Here is a 20115-nt window from a genome sequence, read left to right as displayed (position 1 = left end):
TTTAATATGTTTCTTATATTTTAGTGTTGGTCTTGTCGACTATCTTTGGCCACAGAACTCTTATCAAATCATTTTGCAAATCAATTTTGTGAAACATAATTTTTAACTTCATTATAGTCCGTGGTAGAAACGATTATGCGAGTAGCGGAAATAATTGCTGACCACAAGGCTCTTATTGTATTTAGTATGTCTCACGGATTTATATTCGTGAGAAGGGTCGATTCAGTCTATAATTACAGTGAAAACTAAAACTTGACATAAAAATAATATTTTTTATGAGTCGGAGATTCGTCTCATAAAATTGATCTATAAAATTATCTCATAAGAGTTTTTATGATCTTATGCATGTTGGGTTATCCTTTTTTTTCTCGTGTCCAAAATGCAGCGGAAGTTTTAAAATTTTATTTTGACAATCAAAATATTTGGACACTCTTATGGTTTAAATAGAATAAATATACATAGGATGTGTAATAATATACTTTTAGTGGATTTTCACTTGGCTCCAACTACGCAGGTATAAACGAACATAGCTCTTGTTGTAAATCTCTACGTACGTTCTTCAAGTCTCCTTTCTTCAATCTTCCAATATGGTCCACGACTAGAAGATTAGTTCCTCTTATAAATAGCACTAAAATATTTAGAAAAAGTTTTCGTTGTGATAAAAAACTCGAGAGGCGGCTCAAACCCTAAACTCTCTTTAGGGGTGGCCGAATTCTTGGAGGAGAAGGGAAGGGAATTTTCGAAAAGTTGGATTGTTATGGAGGCTAGGGTTTGTGCCTCCTTGCCCTTTTTATTATCAATGCATGACTTAATTTCCATAAATATAGGTTTAGGCTTCTTAATTAACATTAATGGACTTGATTATTTAATTGGACTAGTCCAACTAGTTTAATTAATTAATCAAAGTTCATTAAAACTTTAATTATTTAGTATCTTGGACCTGTACTCCAACAAGCCCATTAAACATATTTCTCGCTATATTTAATTTAATATTTAATAAACTCAAATTTTGAGTTTATTGAATTAAATTATCATATTTTATAAATACAACTCTTTGAATTTAATCTTTCCAAAATTTTAATATCATAAATTCAACTTCTTAAATTTACTATATCATAAATTCAACTCTTTGAATTTATTCTCTCAAAATTTAATTATCATAAATTCAACTCTCTGAATTTACTATATAATAATTTTATATAAATTCAACTTCTTGAATTTAATCTCTCAACGAAAACAAAATGATTAAATGCTTGTGTGACTCTCAATAATTCATAGCCCCATGATTTCCTAGGTATCACTGATAGTGCCTGCAAGAACCAATCGGCAATGATTAACTTACAATACGATCCCTTCATCTCATATATACCGATCGAATCTGCAACCACCGGTTCATCGAGGGTTGCATATTAGATTCGATAGCTATGTGATACAATCATGAAATATTCATAGGTTCATCGCATGCACAATTAGAGAACTCTTTCTCTAATATACATTTCACACTCTGGTTAGAGATTTTATGCACTATTATTTCGATAGATAACATAGGATATCCACACCCGTAGGTGAGCGGTGAATTCCCGACTACGATGCACTGGTTACTACATATGTCGCAATTCCACCCAACCTCGCCACCTTGTGACCCTCGTGGAGTCGGTAAAAGAGTCAAAACATAATCCTAGTATGCAGAACTTCAGTGTTGTCCCAGGTCGTAAGGACTAATTATATACAATCACAACCACATACTTTTCATCTCGATGAATGATAACCACTTGCAAATTTCGAGTGAGGGATGTTCGGTACAATCATCGTATGATTACCCATCTGCATGATTGGACATCTCTATGCCCTTACCACGAAATACAGTACAAAACATCGCAGATGTTAGTCTCAACCTCAAGCGGCCTTTATCCTTATTTCTAGGCGGCTGAATCGACTAGAACGAATTTAGAATATACAGTGTTTACAAATGAGTTTCAAAATCGAATTACAATTCATTCATATTAAAGTATAATCAAGGACTTTATCTATGTTGATTGCATGTGTATAAAGATAAATCAAAATGAAACCATAAAAAGTTAAATTATATTAAAATAAAAATTGTTTATTACACTTGAATCAATAAATTATCTAGTCAATCGTTGGCTTGTAGAACATCTACTCTAACAATGCAGAGTTTGTTCGTTTATGAACATGCAAAGTTAGAAATTTCCTAAAAAGATAAAATGGAACAAATATGTAAAAGAAAAGGTATGTATATGGAACAATACAAGCGGAAGAATCAGGATTGGAGCTTGAACTTTTCCATTGTCGTCGGGGGAGGACAATTAATGTTTAAAAATAATAAGTCATTTAAATTTTAAATAAAAATATATTGTTTAACGTACACTTATAAAAAAATATTATAATAAATAGTATTTGTCATATATTATGAGAATATCAGTCTAAAAAATCACAAAAACTCTTGTGAAACGATCTCACGGATCAATTTCGTGGGTCGAATCTCTTATTTGGACATCTATGAAAAAACATTACTTTTTATGCTAAGAGTATTATTTTTTATTGTGAATATCGGTAGACTTGACATGTCTCACAGATAAAGATTCGTAAGACCGTCTCACAAGAGACCCACTCCTAAAAAAATATGTTTAATCTACTATAATGAAAGTTAAAATAATTTAAAACTACTGCTTCAAAATAAATTTTCTAAAAAATCAGAAACAACTATTGTACCAAAATTTTTTTTTAAAAAAAGATATATTCCATAATAATCAGTTTTGAAAAAATAAAAACATAAAATCAAGGAACTTATAATATAATTTTTTTAAAAAAAATCAAATATTAATGGAGGCAAAGTTGAGTTAAAGCAAATTCTCGCAAAGTTGAGTTAAAAGTAAATTCTCGCAAAACACAAATCAACATCACAAAGCAAACGTGTCATTTGCACCATGCATAAAAGGTGAACATGCACGTCATCCTTGCAAACTATTTTATTAAATTTTATATTTTATTTTTCGATTTAATTTTTTAAAATTGAGCTTAAACAACGACCTATTTCATTTTATTTTATTTAGTATTTCAACTCCCAATATTTATATAGTTTATTTATTTATATAAAGATTTCATTTTGATTATTCTCTTAATAGAGATAATTATTATTCTTAATGATGTTTCTCCTAATAATTGCACCATCTTGCAATCCATAATATTAAATATGTGATATTAACTATAATATTAATGATAAGATCAAATATTTATTGCTCTACTAAAAAAATTATAATTAATGATACAGATGCAATTCAAACTTTTTTAAGTTATAACTATCTCAAACGTTATATTTCGATTGTACATTTTTAAAATCTAATAGGCTGCAAGTTGTTGGTAAATTGTAATATAGATACCAGTTTCAAAATTATGGGAGATGATATGTTCCACCGAGTGTATCACAACTGATGAACCTCGCATATTTTGCGAGATTTCCATATCAATCCAAAGATTTTGAGAATTTAACTAGATAGTAAATTTAGCATTTGTCCAAAGAGAAAGGATCTATCATCTTTTCTATCCAATTAAACTTAAATTTGAGAAGTCAATGAATAAAATTTCGAATCAAATCATATCAGAATATATTCGACTTGAAATTCGATTTAAAAAAAATATGTGTGTGTAGCAATCGATCAAAGCTGATTCGTTCTCTGTTTGTTGTATGGACTGATGGCCCACAGCCCATTATGACCACTTGAATGGACCATTTAGAAACTTACATCTCCATACTCAAACCACCACACCACATGTGTGGGCCTTTTTTATTATGATCTTTTGTTTGTGATTTAAAAAAAAAATAGTTTTAAACGAATTTCATGAAGAACATATGCCTAGTGTTTTATAGGGTAGCAGTACGTGAAAATAATAAATAAATAAAAAAACATAATCCTTATATGAAATTAACGATGTTTTTAACTCGAAAAAAAATTAATGATCTTTTAAAACCTTGGTTTATAAAAATCAAGCGTAAAACTCTTGTTAGGTGTAATAATTGTCCTTGCTTGATAGAGCAATCAAACCGTAGTATTTGAGCTGATGTGCAGTTTAAAAGATTTGTGTTGCACGATTACCACATGTTATAACTATTAGTAAAACGGCAAGCGTCAGATCTTATAATTGGTATTAGAGCCAATGTCATGGGTTCGATTCCCGTTGATTGCAGGGAATACAATTATTGGGAGGGATATTGTTGGGTGCAGTAATTGTCCATGCTTGATAGAGCGATCGAACCATGGTGTTTGAGCTGATGTGCGGTTTAAAAGATTTGAGTTGCACCATTATCACCATCTATAGCTTTTGGTAAAACGACAAGCGCTCGGTACTACAACCCTGCAAATGAGACAATTTTGCCTGATTTTTAAAAACACGGAATTGTAAAATAAAATTTTTTATAAAATTGATAGTTGCAAATTGTCTGATTTTATACAATAATACTATTTTTTTAATCAAAGATTTGAAGTTGTTAATGGGTTGTAGTCCCCACAATCTCAAGGGCAGATATGGCCTAAATTGAATGAGATTGGGCCCATTTGGTTTTGGCCAACATCTTAGATCTATCCAAATCCAATTATATAAATTAATGCAACCAATGTTGGGGGACAAAATTCTGGCTCACTTCAATCGGATTGTTTTATTCTCGGTAAAATTAAAACCAGTCACGCCCTCATTTTATATTTCATGTTCTTACATATAAATATTACGGGTTGCAAAATGTGTTCCATCTCATTTAAATAAAAATTGTTTATTCATAATAAATATCATATATTAAAATAAACGAAATACAGTTAATATATTTGTTTCATTTTCTAACTATATAATTTTTTTAAAAAAAAACATAAATTTAAATATAAAAATTTGAATGAAACTCCACGTTATTTGTTAATAATTTTGAATAGCAGACAATCATTTCTTTGTCAAAAGTACTTCTAAATTTCCTTTTTAAGAAGATATAATTTTAATCTAAATGAAGTACAATGAGTAGTCCACTCACTGATTAATCATCAATATCTGTATATCCAATAGTTAATTAGAAAACAAAAAATATGTTGATTTGGAACAACCATGTATAATAAAAGTCATTAATCCACTGTTATTTTAAAGTATACATTGGAAAGAAGAGATATTATCGGTGGACTCTGTGAAAAGATCGACCTCTAATATCTAAACAAACAGTTGTTAAATATAGAAACCATGCCAATAGAGTTGAATAAACATGAATATTACCACGGTGAACAACAGACTTCTAATAAATAAAAAAAAGTTGCCAACAAATCAATGATCTCACATAAACTTGCAAAGAAACATTACAAGGAAACGCAGCGAGCCTTGTACATGCAAATGTAAGCCATGTGCCAATCACCTGAAACAAGAAATGCGTCGTTTTATAAGGAGTAAAAGTGGGGAGAGTTTAAGATGAGAGAAGAAATTGGGTGGGCAAGGGCCGAGTGGTGATCATATAATTTATAAAGATAAGATACTTTAGCTGAGTTTGTACCTCCTCCAGAAAGTCTAATGATGTCCTCCTCCCGTTGTGGGATCGGATTATCGTCGTCGAATTGGATCCATTTCCCTGCGGTTATACAGCTGTTAGATACTGGAAACAAATTAGAGAATACGAGTTTAAATGATGGTATTTTCAAGAGACCAACCATTTTCTTGCTTAACCCAAGCAACATAGTGCCCTGAATCAGCACTTCTACCCTTGTGTGTGAGCACAGCAACTAAATCATATATTCCAGTCAGGTGATGCTCTTTCTCGAGAGTTGTGCCTGAAATAATGGGGATGAACAAACTCTGTAGGCTAGACACAGTTTAATCAATCTGTTCTCGCATGGCACCCACACAGTTTTCACCCACACAAGACACTCAGACATTCCATTTTCTCCCTTCGAATAAAATGTCCAGGGTCTCAAGGAGGTTTTGACTACTGAATTGTAGAAGACTACAAGGATATGCTTGGACTCGAATTTCTGGCCACCCTTTTCCATTTCCAATGATGAAGCCGAATATCAGATTCTCATTCCCATCATAACATATTTTTGCTCCTTTTACGTCTCCCAAATATAATCAGTACTTTTAATTTAACTTTCTAAAATTACTCTATGATTATATTATATTTTAATTACAAATATACATATTTTGCAATTTAAAAGAACTCCACATAACATTAAACAATCATTTACCGCTGATATTATATCAATAACTCAAAAATCTGATTCCCATGACATAAAATTTACAGTAAATCATTTTCTCATGAAAATAATGTCAAGACATATATTCAATTTCCCAATATTTTCAAAAATATTTTCTAGAAACCAAATCCAAACAGAGCCCAAGCATAAAAAGATGGTTACCTTGTTCCAGTGCAGATTTAGACGACTCTTCTCCTACATTTAATTGTTCCTGCAGGAGCCAATGTGAGCTTAACTTAAATTTGAAAAACAGAAATGCACAGGACAGTACTATTCCTCTCCATACAGGTATTATATCGCCTCTAAATTGGTAGATCACCTACCTCAGCATCAGTCATTTTGATATCTTTGTTCGTTGAAGTCGAGCTACTACCACTAGTTTTCAGACCAAGCTTCTTGCCTTCCTCATCTCTTAAGACCTAATGGTTCGATGATTGAAATGAGCACAACCCAACGGACAAAAACAAAGGCTCTATTGAAAATGACCCAAGATAAAAGAGGGCAATCAGACTTCAATCTAGCTAGTGCCAACAAGTTTATACCCTGCGAGGAACTTCCAATCTCTTGCGAAGATCATCTGAACAAAAATCATGAACATCTAACACCAATGGGTAGTCCACTTTCTGCAAAACAATAAAAATTATGTGAAATAAAGGAAAAAGGGAACCGTGCTATCAATAATTATGCTGCCAAAATTTTAAAGAAACCGAGGAAGACTTCAACTGCCATCATCACATCACCTCATAAGCACCTTTAATTCACAAAGTTGAAAAGAAAAACAGTTTACCCGCAGAATTTTTGCCTTCTGGTTTGTTTCTCTTTTCCAGAAAAATCGCACGAATTGGACAGTTAAGTATCTGTCGCAAGACAACAAAGATTAGCCAACTACAAAGTTCATAAATATTTTAAAAAACTAAAGATTCTCGCCAAACCTCGACTTGCACCAAGAAGCACAAAGAAATAAAAGTTCATCATACCTTGGCAAGTCATTTATGCATGAATCTTTGATGTAAACAGCACTGCGTCCCAAAGAAGGAGAAGCCTTCTCCAACTCGGATTTCAGACCCTAAATATATAAACCGGCAAAAACACATATTATCCACGGCATCCTCCACAAGGAGAAGGGTGGCATCTGTCAAGTAATTTGATAATAAAGAATGCTTTGTATATTTCAATTTCATTATTAAAGTCTATAATTGTTGGATTGATCACACATCAGAACTAAGTAGGGCTAGAAGTTCTGAGGAAAGTTTCAGACCGAGTACTAAACGGTTACTAATTAAACTCGGTATAAAAATGAAAAAGGATTGTCTATTTCACTTGTAGAATACAATTCGTGAGGTAATAGTACTCCGATAACTCTTAACAATATGACACCTGCATCACACTCAGATAACCCCAAGAAGTAAGCCAACATTTTCCCACTGTCTTGCCAGTCTTCTGAGGACCTGTTTTAAGTTGTAGATTAGGGATGGACTTATAGTTTATATTTGGGTATCCAGTGTTTGGGTTGGTATTTTCGGCCCAAATATCAGGCTCATGCTGATAAAGGATCCAGCAACGCTCACCATCATAGACATTTCAGAAAGAAATTTACATTTGTGTCCTTGTTTTCCCCTTTTCTACAGTTGACCTAACAAAAATCGTGTCAACAAATTTCAGCTTCCCTTCACCTCTAAATTTTAGGGAACAACTAAAAGCTTCGCTATAAATGTAACCCTTGAACTCGAAGAAAAGGATTCAACGATCTCTGTGAATTTGAAAGGTAAGTTTATTTTTGCTATTCAGAATTATCTGAATAATTTGACATTTATGTCCTTTAATGTAAATAATCTAACTAATATGAATTTCATTCTCTCAGCTTTGGTCTCTAGGTGCTGCAGTTCTAAGCCNTATAATTGTTTCTGTATGAATGTTAAGAATTTTTGTTGGTGTATTTTGCTTGCCATTAATATGTGTTTAGAATCCTAATAATGCCTCTGCAAATGGAGAAGATAATTTACGTCTGATTTTAGGTGGCACTCTGTGATCAATTTTTCCTTCATTGCCCGATGAAGACGATAAACAAGCCAAAAAGTTCTATATTTTTTATGTGAAGGGTATTTAGGACATTTTCTATTGATGGACAATATAATTCAAACTTTTTAAATAAAAACAAACACATTATTATTTATCATCTTCTTTTTTTATACATTGAATCTTGTTAAATTATAGTTCCACTTACTTACCATTAATTTATCATATCATTCACTTCAAACGGTACCTTGGATGTCTGTTGACTATCGTGAGTCAAGGTGTGTTAGGGCGACAAGCTTCGGCTTAAAAAAGGCATTTCCAATTTATTTTGAGATCAATCTCTTATCAAAGGGAAACCATAGTAAGAACCGTCTCATCAATGGTAGGAGACATATGATACAGAATATATTTTACAAGAGCACCAAAGTCAAACTTACATGTTTTAAGCCCTCGTGAAGATGGTTCACCTCATGTGAAATATGGCATTTTAGTGAATATACCGACTCTGACTCAGCACTTTCTTCGCCACTTTCTGCACAGTGGACCCTAGAACAAATCATCGATGAAAAAGAGAGAAGAAAAAAATTATTGTTCAAGAATTTATGCACAAGATACAAAGAATTCAAGGCTTTATCATAACGAAGAGCTAAAAAAAGCAACAGATTAAATGACTAAAAATAGTGCTTTTAGAACATAACTGAATGATTTCGCCTTATGATCCTATGATTTCCAATTTCCCATAATTTACGACATACCTCTGCAGCTCGTGTAAAATGTCATACTCTCACATTGCCAATTTTCTAAGCAGTAATAAATTTACATATAATTTCATAACAGTTCTAAGATAGTAATAGTATTGTCATGTTGTTCTTGAAGTCTTAACTGTTGGAGAACAGTACAAGAAACATAGAATGGCAGCGTACCTGCTAACAAGGTCAATACCAAAAAGTCTCTTCACAGCATCAGCGCCTTCACTACAATACGATTTTATAGATTAGGTTGGCATTCATACTCCAGTCATGTGACATTATAAAAAGTCAAAAGAAAATATCAAAATTCATAATCAATAAGGAACTCTCTGAAGAAAGGTACAGAAAAAGAGGAACATAAAGAAACCGCACAACCTAAGCCTGCTCTTAAAAACATATAAGAAATTTTCAACACCGGACATATCCAGCATTATTGTCTAACTTTGACAATACAAGCACACTACCTGGAACTAGTTGATTTGAGAGAGAGAGAAAGAGAGTACAAGAGCTGTGTCCAGCACTCTTCAGCATCCTAGGAATTTAAGAAACAAACTCATCATGACAAAAATAGTAGGAATAACATCAAATAATGATCAGTGGTATATGCATACCTGCTGCATATAAAGTCCATTTTGAACCTGGGCAAATTGAGGGTATTTCTTCCGCAATTCCTGGAAAATTTTACGAAGGATCAGAAAATCATTTGTATAAACTTAATTCATACGATTATCAAGCAACAATTCCCAAAACACCACAAAAACAAAGTTCGAGCATAAAGGAAGTTGAACAGATATTGATAAGAGATTATTTTTGTACTTAGGAAACTATATATTTTGAGTAAATCATTGGGTATTTATTCCAAATTTATTGGGCCGTTTGTTTTGTTTCGATTTGGTAGTTCTGGATCACATTTAGGATGGTTTCCTTATTTTACATTCCTTTCTTTTGTACTAGTGATCTTCGTCACGCATGCATATTAAATTTTAATATAAAGTATAATTTCTGAAAAATAAATTTTTATATAAAGTAAAATCATGTTGGTGTGATTTCTTACTTTATCTAAATTTTGGTTTGTTTTGTCAGCCGACAAAGTCAATACTGGCAACGTTATATTGTTTCAAAGTCAATACTGCAACTTTATCTTGTTTCAATTCTTGTCAAAAGAGTGGTAAATGATTAAACAGCTTATACTGGATCCAAATACAGTTAAAATGAACTTTTATTTTATTTTTTTGAACCGTAAATCAAAGCAAGAGTATTCAACATTTATCCGTCATAAGCTCCGAAGCAAGAGGATTCAACATATGAAAAACCCAAGGAGCATTAACCTCACAGAAATTATACACTTGCAAATTGGCCAAACCCAATGAGAAAATTAAAATATAAATATAAAATAGCGGCAATAGCTTCACTCCAAAACTTTATGCCTACATTCCATAAGCTATTCCCATATATGGAGAAAATGAAGAAAGATTTGGCCTGAATTGATCATCTCCCAAAAAATTAAAAAGAATGCATACCGTTAAAAATCGCATTGGTGCCACCGGCTTGACATTTTTATCAAGCTCATTAAATAATTCTCGAGTAGCAACAGTCAGTTGATGAGTGGAGAGGTCAATTTCATTGCTTCTTACCGAAGGAAGATACCTAGAAAACATCAGTTACCAATAAGAAACCTCTTGTGGAGTCTATAAAAACACGATAAAATTGTATGATAATTTTATTCATTGCAGAGAAAATCTTACTTAGTCAGAGCAGATTTCAACTCTGGAACAAAATGTAAGCATTGTATTGTGGAGTTCATATAACAAGTGTTCCCCAGATTGACTAAACCGGCAGAATGGCCCTAAATAGAAATATCAGAAGATCAACATCAAAGAACTCCTTAGAACTAAGAAAACGGCAGGACAAAGTCCAAAACTTACTGACCACTTGACCAAGAAAAGCATGCATAAGTAATAATAGAAGATTGTGAATACACGTATGAAGGCCTGAAATTGTCTCTCACTGACAAATGCTTCACTTCTTCAAAATATTTGCTGATTGAAAATTTCTAAAATTTTAAAATATTCAGATGAATTCGTATAAAAACCAAGTTTCAAAGTACTTGAAAAACTCCACACAGATACAGACATTTAAAGAGGAGCAGGGATAAGGTTGGTAAAAAGCATTTCAAAATACATATTGTGTTCTGGCAATGGCAAGATTAAAGAGCTCAATATTGGATAATAACCAGAAGTTCGATTGGTAATATATACTTTTTATGGCTTCACTGTGTTATATCATGGAATATAAGAAACATAAAAAAAATTAAAAAAACAGATATCTAAATTAACTTTTGTAAATGGAGTTGAAAAATCTCTGTGTGCACATTTGTGTGTGATCCTCAAAATAGATTATCCTCGTCTCATTTTCTTTTCCCTTGAGGCCGCATGAAATGTGAAGAACTAACCACTGTAACCACTAGTTCTTCTTCAGGCATGTCTTCTGCAAACACAGGGCCTTTTTCAGGGGCCTTTACGACCTCATCTGCAGTTCCCATCATCATTAATTTCTGACCCTGACTCATTGGAGGATAACAAAATAAGTCAATTCTACAAAAGCTAAAAAGGGTTCTCATCCAGAGAAAATCTATTGTTTACCTCTTTTACTCCTACTTTTGCCCAATCTGCATCATCCTGTTGTCAAGAAAAAGATTTCAGGATTTCCGATAAGATTCTAAATTAATTGCACGGACGGAAAAACTTACAGAAAGTGTGCAAAATAGAGTAAAGCGGGTGCTCTGAGTGGAGGAAAAAGACATCTATTTTTGACAATAGCATCTACTCACGAAATAGTATTGCTTCCATACCTTTAATAAGCCGCCTTTTACCATAATCTTTTGTCTTTCAGGTGGTACTCCAGTTAAGTCATACAGCTGGCACTTGAAAAGATAAGGGGGCTGGCTAGTGTCTATTTCAACCTTGGGAAATAGCTCTTTTTGCCATTTTACACTTACTGCAAACAGAACCAGCCAAAATCTGTTTTAGTATGCATGTTCTGAAAGTTCCTCTAATAATCTTCAAAAAGAAGAACGAATAAAATATGGATGCCATATCAAGAGTTGGATACACATTCCCCCTGAATACAAAGTGTCTGGCCCCACGGTTTGAAAGAACCTAAAGTCCGCATTAAAACATAACAAATAATACCTCCTATAGTTGGGAGAATCCCCTCGACAAGTAAATTATCACATTTAAGCCACGAGAATTCCTAACGTTATGAGAGACCAAATAAAGACCCTCAATAAGCAACTTTTCATATTTGAGACAAGATGTCTCTTAATAGCTCCACCACATAATCACCTTTGGACATTTTGCTACATTAAGTTACCCTTTGTCCCCTCGTCCTGCCATATTCGCTTACAACTTATGGAACGGAACTAGGTCACCTGTCGCATGTCCCTCTATCATCACTGTCACATCATGTAATTATATCCAACACCATCAGGAAAGATCAAAACCATTCAGAATGTTACCCGCAGCTTCAGCCTCCAATCTGAAATTCAATAACTTTACCATTTCTATTTCATCTGATAAAAGGTCGGTTAAGGTTAGATTAACTACCAACAAAAAACTCGCAATTTCGGCTGAACGTTTGTGCTGAGCAATGTTTAGAGAAACAACTCATCCCTTCCTCCACGCCAATTAAAAAAAAATGGAAAAAGAAAAGAAAAGAGGTCTGAAAACAAAGACTTACTTCTTTCTCCCTCGAACCATTTGCTAATAACATACCCAAGCTAGCAACAATTACTTAACTCGTGCATAAGAACTCAATAAAACCCATAAAATCCCTAATCTTCTGCCCGCAAATACCCAAACACAAGAACCACGTCTCTGTGCACCACTAATCTCGCTCAAATCGAACTCAATTATATCATAAAAATCATAACTTCTAAACGCGGTCACGGATATCACTGAGAAGAAACAATTAAATGCGGGAAATCGAATTTCCACTTCACTTGTTGGAAAAAAGAAAGAGAGAGGGGATTTAAAATCGAACCTGTCAACATGGTTTCGAGATTCGGAACAGAAATTGTGGAGAATTCGCCTTAGTTCTATCGTCAGTCTTTGCTTTGCTTTGCTTNACATCCAATAAGTGAGTGACACCTCATCGGTGCTCACATAAGTGTGAACGGTAGATGTGCAGCATATCAAAACTCTATATATATATATATATACCTTTTATATATCTCTCTATTGTGTTTGTTTGGTCGAAGTTGAGAAAGATACCTTGTAAAATAATAATTTTTTTGGTATTTTAATTTGTGTTCGTAAATCATATAAAAATAAAATTTGACGATTCGTGAACCTCGTTCGCCCTACAATAAATATCCCATGTTAAGAGCATTAGATCACGCACGGTCGAAGCACGTGATGATTTGCGAGTGGTTTCAATCAACGACGTTGTGTGATGATCCCGTGGCAAAATTTGATCTAAATCAAGAAAATTAGCTACGAAGCGTTAGAGTAAGTCCACATGTTGAGATCTGTCGGATCTAAGATTGTATTCAAAAAATGAGATCATCTTGAAAATATGCTATTTATATCATCCAATTCAAAGTAGATGAATGAGATCGAATCTGATCAAGAAATATTTCCTAAACGTTGTGGCTCACCAAATAGGGTTGATGTACGTCTTTTAATGGATATTTTTAAATCCAAGTCAATATTCACATCTAATCACGAAAAAAGACTGTCTAACCTTTGGGAAAATATAAATAAACATATATCATAATCGAATGATTAATTCACTACTCCGATAACTACATAATATGTATTCTCGTTTAGTGTATATAGTTGCATTATATTTTTGTTATTTATATAGATACTTTGAAAAACAAATAGAACTTTATCCGAATTTGTGATTTGAAGTATTCCTATCACAAAACATAAATATTTAAATTTCGATACACAATTATCGTGTTTCATAAACATTGTGTCAGATAAATTCGTCTTAAATGATATAATTAAACTCTTACATTGACTTATCATTATTTATATTTGTTCGAAAGTTTATTATAATATCTTCTGCGAAAACTTTTTGCCAATTACCAATAATAAACACGTCTCTTCCAACTACACAACAAGTTTATTTATAATCCATTAAATTCCATTTGTTGTAGAACTGAATGCATCTAATATCTCGTTTCTATAACATTTTATAGTTTGACCGATAAAATTTTTATTGCCTAAATTTATTTAATCTTAATGAAAGCAAAAGATAAATGAATATAGAACTATTTACAACTATGTTAAACATTAACTATTTTGGGAGAAATATCGGTTTAATCTCACGTGTTTGGTCTCTTTCCCGATTTAGTTCCAAATGTTTCAACGTTCTCGGTGTGGTACCAAATGTTTTAAAAAAATTCACGATTTGATCCTTCCATCTATTTGCTGGCTAAAAATAACGGGAATGACTGATCAGCATGCCACTTGGTAAAATCGGATGTCCTAATTTCCATCTCACTTTGATCCCACTCTCACTCTTAGTTTATCTATCAAATAATATCTAATTAATGGATTTGCCTGCATTATCAGTAATGTACTTCGTAACTATTATCGTACATATAAGGAAACAATGCATGATAATTGCTGATGTCGAACAGTTGAAGCGAAAGTTTTTGTACGTGCAAGTCATGCAGCTTTTCCTCGTAGCTTCTGGAGTCATCTTTCCATGAGAAAAAAGCTTCACCCAAAAGGGTCGATTTTTGTTGTTTACAATCTCTGAATTATATAAACAACTTTTAATCATGTTCTTTGCAGAAATATATCGCAAGTCGTTACCAGAGAAATCCAACTCATTCTTGATCATGCATTGTCAGCCATTCTCAAACGCAATCTTTTATAGAAATAGGATTGATAATTTGTCATTCAACGACTTCTCTGGCCGCCCCAGTGGCCATAAGTGTCGCTGAAATATGATGAAGATCTGGAAAACTTTAAAGTTACTCGAGTTTAAATTGGTAAAAGTTGATTATCGCGAGATCTTATTTGTTTTTGTAGGTCTTCCATGGTTTCACGTGTTCCAGAGCTTCCTTATTCCAAACATTTCAACTTCAACTTCATTAGCTCATGATCAAGCTTGCCCATGCATTCTAACAGATTCCTAGCTCGAATCTTGATCTCAATCATACCTTCTGGCTCAAGGATATTTCCTTTAGTTGTTTCCTCAGCATATGGTATGGATTAATATGACTGTCCACCACCCCGAAGCTCGCCCATTATAGGAATGTACATGAAAATGGATCGTCGGTAACTCTGAAGGTTCTCCACTATTTCTTATCCAATCTGGATGACACCTTTGAAGAGATCCATTTGCTCACCTGAGAAGCCTCCCCAGTTGGCGAGCATGAAGAGTGGCAGCCCTTCTTGATTAAAGTCCAATATTGCTTGAGCAGCCTTAGTGGCAGGATTAGGATGCCACAACTGACCTGCTTGGGGATGACCCTTTCACAAGAATCTAGTTGTCCAGGATCAACAAGAATTACTAGCATCTAAGTTTGAGCCTCGACAACAGTAATTCCTACGAGTATTTCACCAAGTTGACAATGGATGGTCACAACAGTTCTTGCCCAACCCTCGTGTCTCAATGAAGTTATTGTTATTGAATATGCCTCCAAGCCATTTACCATTAGCATCCATATTACCGCGTATAGCTGAAGAGGGATCGCATGAGATCTCGAGTAGATATATTCAACAGGTCTCTCAGAAGGATCCGAGGAAGTCAAAAGGGGAGTGAACTATTCCATTTGTGGCCATAATTTTATGTCCTCCAAGTTGCATGTTCGATCTATATACTTCCCGTTTCATTAGCTTGTTCAGTGCAGAGAAACCGGTAGAATGATCGGTTGATCATGCCTTTGAATACACCATATACCAAAACGAGCAAAATAAGAACATATCCCAACAGTTCTACAAGTCACATAGGTTAAGGTAAATGTCTCTTAATATGCTCTAAAAAACGCAAGGGCAATAAATGAACATCTGTGATCGTCTTATTTTATCGCAGCTCCAAAAATTCATACATACTCGAAATTGAAACAGAAATTAGGATATCTTATTTGGGGTTTAGGGTCTTTTACGTGATCTATTTCCCTTAATTTTAACCAATAAATATATATAATGATAAACTCGCCAATTTTTTTGAAATCTTTAGGATGAAACCGGGAACGTTGAAACATTCAAGATTTAATTCGAAAGATGCCAAATTTTTGGGAATGAAACGAATTGTTCTCAATTTTTTGTATTATTTGGTTGGTTGATCAAAATATTAGAAGGGAATGAGAAAGTTGAAGATATATATATAATATGTCCAAAATGCGATAACGTAATACAACTGCATATAAATCTTGGGAAAATAGAAAATAATTAATTAAATAATTTTAATTGCATAAACTAAATATGGTGTGAATGTTTACATGTTTAAAATGTAGTCTTCTACATGAATGCATAAAAACTGTGTTTTTAAAAGTTATTCGAGACGCGATCGATGAATGGAGACCGGGGACCATATGAGGGAAAATATTTTTATTAAATAATTATTTTTAATTGTTTATGTATGGTGTATTTTAATGATATTTTCGAAAATGAGGTATTTTGAGCTGTTTTTATACGTCGAGTCGTATTTTAAACCGATATTCAATTTTCGATGAAAATATGGACTTTTTGGAAACTCGGCTAATATTTTTACAAACTTTCCTAAGCAAAATATTTTAAATATTAACTAATGGGCATAATGGGCCTATTATACTAGGTTAATGGGCCTAAACTTGCATCATGTATTTTATATCAAATAATCAAGGCTTCCAAGTCTTTATTTCCTTCAAACTCACGCCCCATCACCTAGAAAACTAGGACTCTCCTATATATCAGCACACACCACAAGAAAATTTTGAGAGGAATTCAAGCAAGTTTGAAGAAAAATTCAGCAAGCTTCTTCCTTCGTCTCGCCACCAACGTCCCTCGCATCGCAAGTTGAATTTCGTGCATAATATACGCAAAGACACGCCTTAATCTTCTCCTGCAGGATTGGCCCCGCTGCGCTGCCCCTGTGGCGCCGCAGCTCTGGAGCTTCGACGCTTGTAGTGCCGCGCATACCTAGGCGCTAGTATTGTATGTGTATTTTTCGAGATTTTGTGGATATTGCTCGTTTTAGGGGTTCCAGTAAGTTACACCGACATGTCTGTGGTTATAAATGGTTTAAGTTGAGACAAACGGGGTTTGGTTAGGAGTCGTTGAACTATGGTTAAATTTGATCAAGTCTCGGGTTAATTCGGGTTAAACGAGAATCTGGTCTAAGCCTTAAAACGAAATATAGAGGTTAATGCAGGGGTTCGGGATACGTTTAAAGAAATGACTAGAAGTATGTTTAAGGAGTTCGATAAGTTTGTGCGGGTCGAGTTAGCAGTCCTGACAGTGCTCTGATAACTTAAAAGGCATATTTAAAATGTATATGTTGATATGGAACATGGTTTTTTACGTTAATATTATAAACACGTTGCATGCTTGGTTTTAAGAAAATGTATGTATTTGCATGAATTTTACAAGTGATGAATACGATGACATGTTTTTGAAGGAGGTGAGTTGGTTGTGACTAATACGAACACGAACACGAACACGAACACAAACACAAATATGTAAGGCCATGGATCAGTAGATGAGTAAAATTGTCGCTGATGTCCCCGCCGCCGGGTACCGCGGTTATACGTAGATGGATCCATCGACTTAGAACGGATACGAAAGTCACAACTAATGACCTGAATTCAATAAAGGAAAAATGAATGTGCATATGATGATACGATATGACATGATTTGATATGAATACATTTACGTTTATGTTCATGCTTTTGAAGATCATGAAAGTTATTTTGCTTACAGTACTTTTCGCTGTTGCATGATATGTATATGTACTTGTTATAAAGGTTCAGGTGTGTTGAGTCTTTAAACTCACTAGGTGTGATTGATACAGGTGATCTTACGGTTGAGGAGACTGGAGGCATTGAAGACTGAGTAGGCTGAGCTGAGGGTGCAAGTGAAAACCCGAGGACCTTGCATTTATTTCGCATAATATGATTATGAGACATGAGTTTAAGCAATATTTTTAAATGTTTTTGAATCTTGTTATATGTTGTTGATTCATCAGACTTTTGGTATATGTTCGAGTTTCTCTTTTAAAACAGTAGACTAGGAGATTGATTTCATTTTAAGATTTAATTAACTATAGTTATTTTTATTCAGTGGTTGGATGACCTTGCATGGTAAACTTATTTTTATGTATATGAGTGTGAGTATTTTCGGTCATACATTATACAAAAAAAAACATTTCAGTAATATTTTAAAGAGCAGACTATTCAGCTTAAGTTTACGTCTAAGAAATATTTATGAGTGTATTTTAAGGTGTTATGTTAAGTTTGGAATGATTTGGGTCGTCGTTTTAATGTCTAAGGATAAGTTGGGAAAGATAGGGTTTCAGGGGCAAAATGGTCATTTTACACTTGAAAAATGTTAGACGTCCTGGCAGTGCCCTGATTGCTGTAATATATGTTAAAATGTTTATTTTAAATGTTTATGAAATTTTATGATGATACGCTAATGCTAAAAGACATGTTGCATGATTGATTTAAAAGAAAAATGATTTATATATGCATGAAATTTTATGAATGATAGAAATATGAAAGTTGAAGGAGATGAATTGATTGTGACTAATACGATGATACGATAATATGTAAGGCCAATGCTCAGTTGACGGGTGAGAGTTTTGCTGATGTCCCCGTCGTCTGGTACCATGGTAATACGTAGTTGGATCCATCAACCTACAACTAATACGAAAGTCATAATTGAGGATCTAATTTCAATAAAAAGGAAAAATTATACGTATATGATGAAAAAGAAAAAATATATGATGAAAGGAAATATGTTTAAATTTATGTTCATGAAAAATATTTTATTAAAAGTATTTTCACTGTTGCTTGTGAATGTATATGTATTACTTGCTATCATGATTAAGGTTTGTTGAGTCAACAGACTCAATAGGTGTGATCAATGCGTGTGAGCATAATATTGATGGAAGACTTGATGATTGAATTAGCTGGACTGAAGGTGCACACAACCCGAAGACCATCGCTAGTTTTCCGCAAAATTATGTTTAAAATTTAAGCTAGTTTATGTTGAAAAATTATTTAAAAATGTGAAAAATATTTGTGTTGAAAATGTGAATGTTGAATGTTGAAAATTAGGTAAAATTAGGTGTTGAATATTGAAAATTAGTGTGTGATGATGTAGGTAATGATGTATTTTATTTTTGGATTATTTGTAAAAATTTTCTATAAATAGATCTCTCATTTGTGAAGAAAATCACAATTGAGTTGAGAGAAAAATATTATAAAGTGTGTAGTGTGATAATTTTAAGAGTTTGAGATTTTTACTTTTTACCGTAAATTTTTACTTTTTCACAACACGTTATCAGCACGAAGCTCTAAAAGTCCTCCATATTTTTCCAAGCTCCGAACAGAAGAAAAAGGTAACAAAAGTAATAATATTTATTTTACTGTTATTTATTTATTGTTTATATATGTAATATATAATATAATGTTATTGTTAGAAATAATAAAAATAATTTTTTCAAAAACTTGTTATAAATCCTGGGAGGATGTTAAGACGACATCCCACACTCCCGGTAAGGGATACGACAAGTATAAAAGCCTATAAGGTTTTTTAAACAAAATAACTTATGACACCTAATTATAATAATGTGATATGATATACATAATTATTTAAATATGACTAATATTATATACACCATATTATTACCATAAAATTATACAAATACATACATTTATTTTCTTATACACCAACGGTAATAAACGGTAACAAAACGGCTAGTTTTTGCTCTATAAATACAATCTCACAAATACATTCAATCACTCCAACTTTCTCTTCTTCTCTAAAAATTATTCTTCATCAAATTTTCGAAGAAAAAAAGAAGATGGCTTTCACGAGGTTATTTTTAATTATTTTGGTTATCATACTCACCAGTCTTGTATTTATCGGAGAATATCCTCCTCGTGTGTT

General features: G+C 33.2%; 1 protein-coding gene across 1 annotated transcript; it reads right to left on the bottom strand.

The window, feature by feature from the left end:
* Positions 1-5090: 5090 nt before the first annotated feature.
* On the bottom strand, positions 5091-13126 carry LOC140973306 (ubiquitin carboxyl-terminal hydrolase 6). Its single transcript, XM_073435998.1, has 18 exons — positions 13043-13126; positions 11853-11998; positions 11644-11679; positions 11454-11561; positions 10747-10847; positions 10522-10648; positions 9613-9672; positions 9466-9533; positions 9176-9226; positions 8690-8798; positions 7214-7302; positions 7024-7093; positions 6779-6859; positions 6560-6655; positions 6399-6447; positions 5694-5813; positions 5540-5614; positions 5091-5404 (listed from the first exon to the last, which is right to left on the bottom strand). The coding sequence occupies exons 1-18, from the start codon at positions 13050-13052 to the stop codon at positions 5349-5351; spliced, it is 1452 nt and encodes a 483-aa protein (XP_073292099.1). The 5' UTR covers positions 13053-13126; the 3' UTR covers positions 5091-5348.
* Positions 13127-20115: the final 6989 nt, after the last annotated feature.

The sequence above is a fragment of the Primulina huaijiensis genome, chromosome 3, assembly GCF_012295235.1.
Source record: "Primulina huaijiensis isolate GDHJ02 chromosome 3, ASM1229523v2, whole genome shotgun sequence".
NCBI classification, from domain to species: domain Eukaryota; kingdom Viridiplantae; phylum Streptophyta; class Magnoliopsida; order Lamiales; family Gesneriaceae; genus Primulina; species Primulina huaijiensis.
The sequence above is the reverse complement of the archived record's forward strand: the minus strand, read 5'-3'. Positions and strand labels throughout refer to the sequence as shown.

Bases quoted from the DNA above. Each gene is read 5' to 3' on its own strand.
- LOC140973306 (XM_073435998.1), bottom strand. The intron at 6,656-6,778 runs GTATAAACTTGT...TCGAACCATTAG, and splicing joins GATTGGAAGTTCCTCGCAGG to GTCTTAAGAGATGAGGAAGG. The intron at 5,615-5,693 runs GTTGGTCTCTTG...GTATAACCGCAG, and splicing joins TTGGGTTAAGCAAGAAAATG to GGAAATGGATCCAATTCGAC.